Source organism: Fukomys damarensis, unplaced genomic scaffold (assembly GCF_012274545.1).
Source record: "Fukomys damarensis isolate Sample0158 unplaced genomic scaffold, DMR_v1.0_HiC HiC_scaffold_27, whole genome shotgun sequence".
NCBI classification, from domain to species: domain Eukaryota; kingdom Metazoa; phylum Chordata; class Mammalia; order Rodentia; family Bathyergidae; genus Fukomys; species Fukomys damarensis.
Window position 1 is genome coordinate 39,524,788 of NW_022900939.1, and position 13,642 is coordinate 39,538,429.

At 34.6% G+C, this 13,642-nt stretch overlaps 1 protein-coding gene across 40 annotated transcripts in view; it reads right to left on the reverse strand.

The window, feature by feature from the left end:
- Positions 1–13,642, reverse strand: part of Rims1 (regulating synaptic membrane exocytosis 1) — a 176,110-nt gene that overhangs the window by 51,731 nt on the left and 110,737 nt on the right. For 30 of the 40 annotated variants that reach the window (XM_033756719.1, XM_033756718.1, XM_019206607.2 and 27 more), the window contains one exon: positions 8,900–9,066. The exons of the other annotated variants lie outside the window; for them this stretch is intronic. In XM_033756719.1, the coding sequence (XP_033612610.1) occupies positions 8,900–9,066 (167 nt within the window). The remainder of the gene's footprint in view (positions 1–8,899; positions 9,067–13,642) is intronic. 40 annotated transcript variants of the gene reach the window in all.

Below are 13,642 nucleotides of genomic sequence, written 5' to 3' on the forward strand. Positions count from 1 at the left end.
ACTCAGTATCCGCTAAGGACACAGTTACGCATGTAGTAGGTACGCAATAAATGATGTAGGAATGCATAGGCACAGGTATGGCTGAACAGAAAACGTAAGTTAAGGCCTATAGAAATTTGCACTCACTGATGTTCTCAATATTGGATAGCAACAGAACCAACCTACAGTGGGCTGAACCAAAGATGAACATTTAAGTAAAAAGCCCTGTGCAAGGAAAGGGTGGCAGCCCGCATGGAGTCTTGTCCTGGGAACTCTGACTGCAAGGTGCTCTTTGTTCAGTCATCACCAACAACTCCCTCGATCCCTGGCCTCCACATCCTGCCCTCTCCCAGGCCAACATCCCTTGAGTCCCAGAATCTCCTCCTTAGGTTGAGCTCTGTCTGCCTTCACTCTACACATGAGCTCTTCCTCCCAGCTTCCACTGCTCCTAATGACTCAAACTGTCTGCGAACGATGATATAGTATGAAAATTGCTTTCATTCTCAAATGCCTAAAAACTGATGGGAAGATTGCAACAAATACCTCTTGAGCTCACAAAAAAAGAAAGGCATGTTCCCTCAGCAGCAAGACCAAAAGGGAACTGAAAACGGTCAGACTGGTAAGCAGATCATAAATGTCTTGAGAGGTTTTGCAGATGAGAAATTTAGAGGTTTATGTCCAGGCCTGGTGAGAATTTAGAGTCAAAATACCCTCCATGAGCCACAATCCTTAAAGCAAGGCAGGACATGCATGTGCTTGTCCAAAGACTCAGTGAAGGAGAATTTCCAGTGAACGTTTTCTCAGGAAGAAGGATGATCCCAGAATGAAGGTCTAAGATATATGGAAAATGGCTACCAAAGAAATGAGAAACAAGCATTTAAAAGAAAATAACACGTAACAATAAAGAAACTGAACTATGATTAAAACACTTGATAAGAATATTTCAATGGCATAGAGATGTTAGTAGAACTGAGATGTATCACATTTATTTTTTTCTCCCTATGCAGAAGTAAGGGTAATTATTAATGTTAAATTTACTACCTAAATAAATAATAAGCCCCTAACTTAGCAAGTAAAAATCATTACATTGTACAATATCTAGACTAATGAAGGCAAGAAATAAAACAAAAATAATTTCATTAGAAACCAATTAGGAAAGAAAATAAATTTTTCAAAATTGAGGCAACAGAAAAGCAGAACAATACTAAATCCACCAGAAATCAAACAAAATGGAAATCTATAAGTCAAACTATTAAATGATAAAAACTGTAAAATAGGGAGAAAAATTTAAATCCAGCTATATTCTATTTACAAGGATAAAACTAAAATATTTGGTTACACAAAAGGTGATGTAAAAAAATGTGTACAATAGGATTGAATAGTTTTAAATGCCTCTATCCTCACAACAAAAGACAAAAATATACTTTAAGACATAAATATTGTTAGGAATAAAGAGAACTACCTGATGATAAAAGAGTTAAATCATCAAGAAGATAAAAGAATGATGAATTTGAATATTTTTTAAAAATCTCATATAAGGAAAAGTGACAAAGCTGACAAATCTTCATCCTGGCTGGAAAGGTCTTAACTGAGCATTCTGAGTAATTATCAAGTCACATGGGGCAAATGATTAGGAAAGCAGCAGAAGTTTGGAACAGTGTAACTAATAAGCATCGTGCACTGAAAGTAGATGTAACTATATGTTTAAGGATATAAATTCTTCTGAAGCATAACATAATTACAAAAATGACCAAAAACCACACTTCGCTTCAAATAATCAGTACCAATCAAATCTGATCATAAAATCATTAAGGTAGATAAGTTAGAATTAAATATCAAAAAGATATAAAATACTCTATATTTTTGGAAATTTACTTATTTGTACAAAATGAGTAAAAAATGAAATGTGATGAAATTTATGTATAATTAAAATTACACAAAAATAACACATTGTAAAACAAAATTGATGTGAAAGAGATAAAGCAGCATTTCAAGAAAAAATTTAGACAAATATTGGAAAATACAGAAAAACCTAATTTCATTTCTATAAAAGTAAAGTACTTAATATGATGAAAAATGTGCTATTCATGACAGTATCAAAATTTATGGTGTCTATAACAACTATGCATGTAAAAACTCTTTAGAGAAAATTTTAAATTCCAATGAGAGATATATTACAAAAGTTCAAAATGAATGAGGAAATACATACAACAGAAGACTCAAAGTTCTAAAGATTCCAATCCACCTCAAATCTATTTTTATATTCATTATAGTTCACACCAAGAATTTATTTTGCAAAACTTTATGTTTTTATTCTATAATTAACATGTAAGCACAAAGGACTAAAACAGTCATGAGGCCACTGAAAAGGGAGTCAGTCTAGTCCCATTTAAAAAAAATAGGTTCTTTTATATTACATAGAAACTTAAAATCAATTATTCTGAGTTGCAAATTTGCTGTACCCTGTTCTGGCTAGATAAAACACTCCAGGTCTCACTGTGGACTGTTTCTACAAAACTGCCATTGCTTTCAGTTTTTAAGGAATAGATTATGCTTTCACAAATTTCCATAGTGTGTCTTAAGAAAAGTAAGGAGGCATCACCATAATTACGAGACTGCTGAGGCAGTGTTTGGAATTCTCCATGGGAGCCGATGAATGTAAGGAGATGGACACGTACTGTTTGTGTTGTACATGGTTACTCAGTACAGCCTGACCGCTCAGTCTATCCAGAATGGATGTAACCAATTCTGAACATCATGTTACACATAAATAAGCACTGAAAAATAAACCAAAGAACCACAGTATATTCTACCTTTAACTTTTTGTAAACCATGTTATGTGGATAACTTCAGTCTTACCGTAAGGCTGATATATTTCGATATTTTGAAAAACATCAGTATTTATTTTGAGTTGGCAGAGGTCACCTAACCAACTACCATTATGTTTGGTACTAAGAGATATACTTTTCAGTAAAATTACTGAAATGCAAGAAAAAAGGAAGAAGAAATGGGGACTTGCCGTACTATGGCATTTACTCTAAGTTATATCACTAAGCTATGCTAATTGTGATAATGCGGTGCTGGTGCAGAAACAGGGCCTAGACACACGACCTGCAGGACAGAAACAGACTTTGGATTTGTAAAAATTTAACACAAAACCGCTGACACCAGATGAGCAGGGAATTGGGCCTGGGGATTGGAGAGGGAGGTCAGAGGGATTCAGCACTAATGGTTAATATTTGACATTTGGGCTTGCTGATAGGTGCATGAGTATTGATTATTATTCATACTTCATGTGCATTTTAAAGAATACATTATAAATTATAAAAAATCTTTAGGTTAATTAGAGGAAAGTGCTGTGCAGCTAAGCAAGCAGGCTCTCCATTCTGGCCGTACTATTTACTGGCCATGTGATTTCAACAGATTGCTTCACCTTTAGCTTCATTTGTAAAACGAGGTTATTAACAATTATGTGATAATACTGTTTAGCAATAATGATTATTTGCATGTAAATCACCTATCAGAATATCTGGTTTATATAAAATAATTCATAAGCTACAATACTTTAACTACATGTACAATATAATAAAATATAGATATTACACAGGTTCCCGTAAAAGCTGTGGAAAGTAACACATGATACAGGTGAAGTTTGGGAGGCATTGCTTCATGAGGAAAGGGAATTCTAGCCATCTAAAGGGTTAACAGAAATGTATCTGCCCAGTGGCTGAATATTTAATGTTGACAACCTGAGTTCACGCCTGGGGATCACTAAACAGTGAGTTACTAATGGATACAACACTGCTCGTTGTCAGTTCTTCAGGGTGGAAATACATAAATACACTTTTCCAGCACGTGAAAACTTCCTAGGGGCCACCTACTTTACTCTTTCTCTGATGTGTTAAATTATCATACAAATCAGCTATATTAAGGATGTTCAGTGCTCTCTCTATTAGTTACCGAGTTTAAAAGAATCTCAAATTGTTACACAGTAATCAAACGATTGAAACAAATGAAATAAAACCCCAGGAATGCATTTTTCTCCAAACAATGGAATGTTGCAATATATTTTTTTAAATTTCATGAACAATTTTTACTTATTTTCTCCCCAAAAGTAGAAGTAGTCGCTAAAATATAATTATCATTTCCATAAATTAACACACTGATAAGATATTCTTGGTTTGTTTTAAATTTTGAAAACTTTATTCATTGTAACTGACCACTGGCATTGTCTATCACACAGTAAGGCATGAAACTTCTCAGAATCTAACTAAACATATGTTAGTTAAATCTCCAATAACCTGGCCTTGTAGAAAGGTAAAAATGAAGATGGGGGACCTGTTTCGAACTGCACCAGCTCTGCTTCACTAGTCTTCAATGGTTTTCAAGAAAGAACCTGACTAGGAACTCTCCTCTCCTGCCCCCAAGGTTCTGCACCAGGCTGTGATAAAGACAGCCGTGTCACCTGTATTTGGAGCTCAAGCAGTATTTTGTTGCATTGCATGGAATAATAATTTAGACATGCAGTGCACTAGCTGATTCAGCCACATTAATATATTTAGCATAAAGCTAGAATATTTGTGGAGAACACATGGACCATCCTTTCCATCTCTTTATAGCTTTAACCTAATCATAGGTAATAAGGGGGGAGCTCATTAACCCTGAACTTGTAAAGCTAAGATGATGTTATGAAAGGAGACACCAGAGCATAACTAAAATATATTTTTCTCTCTTTGTGTTCAGACTCATCCTCTCCTCGTCACCACATTTCCATGTTTTTCCTTCTTCCTTTTTAGTACTTTAATAGGTCTTAGCAAACTTTGTTCTCCATAATACCATAGGCAAGCATGAAAAATTAATTCCGTATAGATAAAATTAAACTAACAAAATCCTTCTTGCTTACTCTTGAACACATTTGATGCCAGTAATTAAAACAATGAAGCATATACAAGTTTTATTTATTTATTCAGTACATTAAAATGTCAAGTGACTCTGCAGCTAAGTTCAAATGAAATCACAAGAATCCAAAGATGATATTTAAGTGTTATTTTGTATTCCCTTACTGAACTACTGTAAAATAAGGGACATATAAAATTATTTCTGTAAGATTTTTCAAACATAACTAATATTTTGCAAAAGATATAAATTTTACTCTCTACTGAAATTTAAAAATTTTAAGCTACACTGTTTTAAAATACCCCAGTTGTATAAAAGAACACTTTCTTCTGTACATGCCTACTGCTTATTATGTCTACGGATAGCAAATGTCAGAGTAACTATGTACCCACGGAAGACAATTCCTCTATTCATTCCTTTTACGTCACTCTAACTTAGAACGTAGGAAAGAGGGATGGGCCTGAGGGCCAGGTCAGGGACAGTCTGCTTGCCTCCCCTCATACACGAAGCCCTGGGTTTGATCCTCAGCACCACACACACAAAGAAAGATAATTGATAATGATAATGACAATAATCATTCAGAAAGCAATAATAAAAGAGACTAAAGCTTGTTTGCGTTACATTTGCTCTTTGAGTTTGTCTGCTAAAATATCCACCAATGTATACAAAACCAACTTTGGTAAAGCCAAGAAAATATAATGAACAAATTTAAATGCTATTGGAAAAGTACTGATTTTAAATGCTTCTAAAATTATATGATGCCTAATTAATTTTGATTATGAGCACATTTGCCTTTAAAGATTTATTTGTAGAAAATTCCTGAAATTTGTCTGAGTTGACTGAAAGAGATATAGGACTAAAAAAAATTCAGAGCTATTTCAAGAAAATTTAGCCCCTTTTGTGATGAATATCTTCTACAGAATATACAAAAATAAAAGTAGATAATTTAGAAACATAATGTCACTATTTCTGTTCTTCATTCTATGTATATTTTTATTATCAATAATGCCATAGACACTGATACATACTGTGCCTATTTTGTATCTAGATCGAAAAACATTCTTTGAGGAATATTTAAGCCAATACGATGCTCAAATTGAAGGGTACATGTAGAACAAATCTGAAAAACCAAGAAATTCCAATCTCCGTCAATCCTTGCTGCCTCAAAACAATGTTTATTTTGTATTACGAGACCCATCCATCAGTCTGCGAATCATTTTTAGTCCACTTTAGCAACTTTTAAGAATAACTCCTAAATCACTTTATCTATAGCACAAGTTATTTATTCTAATATGAACAATATTGTCATTTTCTTTTCCAACTACAGATTTCCTGTAAATTCAAACTGAAAACATGAAATGTTTTACACCATCTTGAACAAACTAGTCCATCAAGTTAGCAGGGGAAACAGGTGGGTCTCTTCAAACTGGGCAGCCTTCCACGGATGAGTGCACGGAGAAGAGAAGACTGTTTTCAACTCACACAGCTGCCCTAGCATTGATCCTAGAGCCCCAAGTCAATGAGGTGCTTGTGGAATAATAACTCTTCCAAACATTAACCCTTTCAAACAAAGATGAGCAGTGTGAATCACTAAGAGGAAAATGTAGTATGAAGTATCTGGAAAGCACTGGTATTTTAAATGACCACGCACAGTGGTGTTAAATAATAAGGATAAGATCATGTATGGTTTCCTCCTGAGAACATGGGTACCGAGCTGACTTCTAGGACAATAATCACTGGCTCTAGGGAATGCTAAATCCTTTTGCTGATTCCCGAAATAAAAATCATCCAAAGAAATGCATAATAAAACACTTCTTATGTCATGTAACAGTTTGAGGGAAGACATTTAAGGAATTTGAATATAAAATGTTTTTAAACCATGAAGGGCATCATATGGCAGATGTGTTATACATTGAAGTAGCTTTAGGAAATAGTAAAGTCCTTATACAGGAAAGGAACTCAAAAGTGTGCTACTATCTTATGATATAGCGATATATTCTTTCATCAAAACTGATTAACGGCTGATCTTTTAATGGTAAACTTATAAAACCTATGATGATGTTAGTTACTAAAATAAATGAATAGTATTATATAAAAATAGCCATTTATAGCAGCGTTAGCTTTGATAGCAGGGGAGATCATGGGAATCTTGATTTTTTAATGGCGTTCTGTTCTGATGTTCTCCCATTCTATCGTCCGCTCCCAGGCTTTCCCCAGGGTTGATGACTGAAGTAGACCATCTCTGTGGTTCGTGTGTGCATGCATACACAGGCATGCATGCGTGGGGATGAGTAGAGACAATGTGTGTATGAAAGGTAACAGCCTTTGTGTGTCAGAAGACTTACCCCTGACTATCTTCTATTTTTCCTACCACTCCTCATTTCTCTAAGATCAAATGTGTACCACATGTGCACAACCACTGACATAAAGAATCAGATTTCAAAAAAAGTAGCTCTCATATTGGTTTAAGGCAAACTCATTTAACTATTAGCTTTAGTGCCTAAATTTACATAATCGACTTACACAAAATAAACTCACTGTGTCTTTTTAGGTCTAGCCCTCTCCTCCACACCTTTACCAAATAAGAAACAAAAAAGGTCTAAAGGAGTCGCAGAGGTGGGAAGGGTAGGGGACAGGAAATAAGGGAAAAGAACAAAAAAACGGAAACAAAGGGGAGGGGAGCGCTGGGGAATGGGGAAAAAATGAGAACCAAGACCTGTCGTGTAAAGTACGAGATCCCGATGATGACTGTAACTGCGTGGCTTACCTTAAACGCACCAATACACTTAGTGGAAAAAAAAAAAAGAAGCAGCAAGATCTCCTCTGTCTTTTGCTTTTTATCAGGACACAGCTACATTCGGTGTTGATTTGTTAATTGGCATTTGCCTCACAGCCTGGCTACACTAACATGTAGTTTCCTTCCACACTTTGTACAAAATCACAGTCCCTCTTTGTTTAGCTGCCTGAGGTTTCTCTGTTCTTTGTTCTCTTTCTAAAACTGATGCAGTTGAAATTGCTCACGTGGATTATCTGACTACGAAACTGGTAACTAATAGTAAGATGACAGTTTTAAATTTTCTTCAAAAGAAACGAAGTTAGGAGTAGAGAAACCTAGGAGGAAGGAATATTCAGAATGCACTGCATCGTATATCGATATGTGACATAACAAGATTTTTTGAGTGCTGGAAAGGTATTCCTTCCTATTTTTGACACAATTGTTGGTACTTATCAACCCCAAATTTCCTTCCATGAAACTCTGACTTCTGTTAACTTAAGAACATACACAAATTTGTTTTGTTAACTATGAGTACTTTACCCTAGACAGAATATTTAAGGTCTTTCCCCATTCAGCAGAGTATCTGCCTTGTAAGAACACGAGGGCACTACTGGTAACTTGATAAAATTAATGAAAATGTCTTACAACTCACAAAAGAGAGTCTAGGAAATACATATTTTGTTATATGCACTATACTCTGCCCTGAAAATAGACTGACCATTATGATGGGATAGAAGAAAATGTGGACAAACTATTACTTCTGGGGAAAATATAGTCCACTATTGCTTCAGAGCAGATAGATAAGATAGATAGGCAGGCAGGCAGGCAGGCAAGCAGGCAGACAGACCTGCTCATTTATTTGCATGGCTTTCACATACAATGATACTGTTGAGGAAACATCATGAATACACTATTACAAACCATGAAACATATACTATGTAGACCTTTACAAAGAAAAGGTTCTTTGCCTCTGGATTAAAAGGTGCTCTGTGGATTTCAACATATTAGAGGAAGCTCCTGCAAATGTGATGGGGCAGTCAGGACTGTAGTACTAAGCTGTGCCTAACAGCAGACATGTTTAAGTGATACCACACAGTACTCGGTAAATGCTTGACCCACCCATGTATTTTAATGAGATGTTTCCCCTACTTCACCTAAGCTGCATTCCGGAAAGAACACTACAGACACTGGCTGCACTGCACACCAAGGATAAGGACCCGGTAAATACGAACAGCACTGTCAACTCACCTGATTCTACCCCTGGGGCGCTCAGACTGCTCAGACAGAAAGCTTGTGCTGCTGAGGCGAGAGGCACTGCTGGTTCGGGAAATGGCGGACACATCACTGACATCGCTATCTGATGATTTGGCAGAGACGTTATCACAGCTTCTGTACTGATCTTTATGTATGTTATACTAAAGATCAAAAACAAGAAAGGGTGAGCTCCACCATCACATCATGGAAAAGAGAGACAAAGAGATTAAGGACTACTTAACCCCTCATTAGACAAAATGTACCTTTGTAAAAGTGGGCGAGGATTCTAGAATCATGCAGACATTAACTAACATATGATTTCCAGTACAAAAATTTTATATAGAAGCAATGGTTTGTGAAGGCTAAATGAAAATTTAAATGTTAAAGTAAAAAATTTCACAAATTATTTGACATGATTTAAAACGGAAATGGTATTATTAATTTTTTTCTAGAATATCAGTTTATTTCTTTCCTTTCTTATTACTGGCTGTTTTAGTCACTCTATCATAGACCACTTTTACCTTTCTATCTGTACTTGCTCATTATTTCTAAAACTATTCAATTTACTTATACATTTTCTGTGCTGTAGGACATCACATTCTCTTAATTTTCTTCAAAAGGTATTTTTACACAGAAATGTTAAAGCTGAGGGGAGCCACGAAGGTAGTAAGACAACTTCATTTTGCTTTCTGTTATGATATTACTAGACATTTTCAGATTTAAACTATTCATTCAATGTTAAAAGTGAAATGTAGGATTCCTATTAATATTTCAATATATGCATATCTTATATTGAAATATGTTTTAAATTTGTCTTTAACACACACTTTCTAAGATTCTAATAATCATATGGTACAAGATTAAGCCATACCAACTTCTCTAGGGGAAACCATTTCATTTTTCTTTTCTTTTCTTTTCTTTTTTTTTCAGTACCGGGGATTGAACTCAGGTTCTTGCGCTTGTAAGGCAGGCCACCGAACTGCTGAGCTAAATCCCCGGCCCTCCACTTCATTTTTCAGTGCTGAGGATTGAACCCAGCAAATCTGTTCTTTCTACTTCACATCATACTTCAAAGGACCACAGGATGAAGAGCCTATACACTACTGTAGCATATCTGTGTTACATTCATAGTAAGTAGTAAGGTTATGCAAGTAATAGTTATATAATTTACAAGTATCTATTACATAAGTAGTTTCATCTCAGGTACTGAAAGTTAGGGTAGTGTAAGTTATACAAAATGAAGTATTGGGCATTTAAGTTTCCTACCAAGCAATTTTTAAATTTTTGAGAATTTTGAAAATATTAAATGTTCACTAAACATTCAGAAAAAGTGATTTATCCTCTGTAGTTCTATGCAAGAGGAGTTTTAATGAATCTGATCTGCCCTGCTAAACTATACCACCATAAACTCATACAGAACCCTAGATGTACATGTATAAAAAGCGTAGTATTTTTAAAACATCCCTACAGACTGATTTACTTCATAATTTTTTCATATGAAATGGTTAGTCCTAAAACATTCAAATGTTAGTTTACAATATTTACCCCTCATCTGTACATAGTGGTGAAAGAATTTTATATCAGGAATGTAAACAATTCACAATTTATCAAATGTCTATCAAGTTTCTTTTCCAAAGAAGTTTTCTTCATTGTATTTATCATTAAAAATCAGATATGAAGTTAAATGCAAAGGAAACTTACATTCACTGTTATGTTTAGTCACATAATTTCATGTTGGCTCTAACATTAATGATTTAAGATAACTTATTGAATGGGATGTGGTAATTTGGTTTATCAGAAAATTCTATTATCTCGAATACCATGATCCTGACAGATATCATTCTTTCTAATCAAAACTGTTTCTAATTTACAGAGTAGATGTGTAGCAGAGCTTGAATTTAACATTTGCTGGGTTCAAACAATTGGGTACAAACACAGTTGGTAGATTATAGGTTTTAAAATTTCTGTGACAAACAAGATCCACTGTATAATAAATCATACTGTTTCCAAATGGGTTGCAATGATATCTTATTTATAAGAAAATAGGAAATAACCGAGGACTAATCTCTAAGAATTTATCTACACATAGGAGATTTTCCAGCATTTAGTTTTCTAATGTTTCCTTTACTTGGTAACTAAATATTAAACAATGTAACCTAAACATATGTATCTAAATGGAAATATTTCTTCAACTAAATAAAGATCCCTTTTCCATAGACATCTCTTCTTCAACTTTCTTGTATATTGGTCTTTGCTGTTAGAGCAAAGAGACAAAATGAGGATGTCAGAGTTAACTTTTTATATTGAGATAATTTATCATTCTGACACAAGATCACAGTTTGCTTTGCTTATGTGAATTAAATGAAATACTTTTATGTTTTCTTATTACCACTACATTTACATTGTTTCAGAAAAAAATTACATTTTAAATAATCTTTTTTAATCAAATTATAATTTGTTAAACTTCCTATTGAAAAAGGTAGTATTTTAATGAAAATAATTATATTTTGAGGGACATGATATCCTCAGGAGGAATTCACACTGGTCATAGAAGAAGGAAATATGTCAGTGATGAGTGGAAAGGCTCTTTTTATAGGACTGCTGTTTTTAGAAGCAAGAAATAATAAACACTTGAGAGCTACCTAAAAAAGCCATCACACCAGTCTTGAGTGCTATTCCTGGATTACAGAAACAAAAGCGCATTTTGAAATGTGAGTCTAAATGTGAACTAACTCTCCAGTTATCAATTTCAACCCATCACTGAAGCACGTAACACAGAATAATATTGAAAAAAATAGTAAGGTGACACATTTCTCAGATACCAAAGCTGTTTCTTTCCAAAGCAAAGTTAATACTAATTCCTTACTCAGGGTGGATATTTAATCTTTTAATTGAGGTTATTCAATCTTTTAAAACAGATACTGGGTTTTAAAGAAATCTCAAAAATGATAATCATCTGAAAAGTTTTGCCTGGAAAAAAAGTCTATTTCTAGTGGTGGTTAGTTAAAAGGATTTTTGGAATGGTTAGTTAATTTCAGACTTGGCAGAATTTTCAACTATTGTGTGCTCCTGCATCTAAAATGTCAAGTGGATAAAGGAGCTAAAAAGGAGTCAGTAAAGAAATAAAGTTCAAATTAATCTACATTATGTTCGTGACAATTCCACCAGCCAATTTTAGCAACAAAAGGGGTATCTGCAAAATAAATTTACAATGCTCGGTGAAAAGGATAAAAAGCAAAAAAAGACAAATTTTCAAGTATCTGAGAAAATTTTAAACTACAATGGCTATTAGAAATTACTTTCTAACATAGTCAGTAAAGAAATAAAGTTCAAATTAATCTACATTATGTTCGTGACAATTCCACCAGCCAATTTTAGCAACAAAAGGGGTATCTGCAAAATAAATTTACAATGCTCGGTGAAAAGGATAAAAAGCAAAAAAAGACAAATTTTCAAGTATCTGAGAAAATTTTAAACTACAATGGCTATTAGAAATTACTTTCTAACATATCATTGATATATATATATATATATATATATAATTTTTATGTTTCTATGTATCAACTTAAAAATAAATTTAACAAAAAATTCTATTGGAAGCATTCATCCATAATATGAAAAGTGGAGTTATGAAGTGTACCTTACAAAAAATTTTTAAAAAGCTATTCACTTATTTTATCTTACATACTTACTTGTCCTATAGTCTTACACGTTTTAAAGATGCCATATCTTTGATGTCACAATTATTTTATTTATTTATTTATGGTACTGGGGATCAAACTCGGGACCCTGAGCTTGCAGAGCAGGCAGCAGCACCACTGAGCTAAATCCCTGGTCCTGATGTCACAACTGTTGGTATTATCAACTATAATTTTATTTAAGAGCTACACTCATAAGCAACATACTCTGTTAAAAATAACAGTGACATATTTGAAATTAATGAGTCCTTTAAAATACTAAATGCAGTGATAAAGAGGAAAAAAGAAATAGGTAACTATGCAAAGGAGGAAGGACAGGCAGACTACTGGGGTGTAAATAAAAGCAACACGAGTACTTTCAACCCAGCCGAGGAACATGTGCATCTCAGTGACAGAAGTAGAAGAAATGGCTCCACACAGCGGCTTTACTCACTGTGCCACAGGGTTTGCAATCTAAAGCACAATAACATATTGAGGTCTTTTCAAGTTCTGAACGTCTACAGCCAGAAAACAGGTGCCTCATAATCAAGAAAGATGACTTCTGATTTACCTGGACTATAACAGCTAGTGGTGGATTTCAACTTACAGAGCATTTCCTTGCCATGGACGTTCTGACTGACAATCAATGACCAGAATTACAGGTCAGAACAGTCCCAAAAGGCTTTCAATATTTTATCGTAATTCTTTACTTACCTCTTTCTCACTCCCTACCCTGGCCTACCTGCCCTTGCTGTTCTATTTGTTGTCTCCCCTGATGTAATGCTGAGAAATCAATAAAGCTTTAGTGAAGCATTTTACATTCAAAGAATCTTTCAAATAAGTGTATCTAACTGGGGAAGAAAAAAGAAAACCCCAAACATGGTCCCTTCTATTTTGTATTGCATTTGTACTCAGAAAACAAAGCTGGGCATGGTGGCACACGCCTGTAATCCTAGCACTCAGGAGGCTGAGGCAGGAGGACATCCGTGAGTTCGAGACCAGCCTGGGCTACACAGTGAGTTCCAGGTCAGTCTCAACTACATGGTGAGACCCTGTCTCA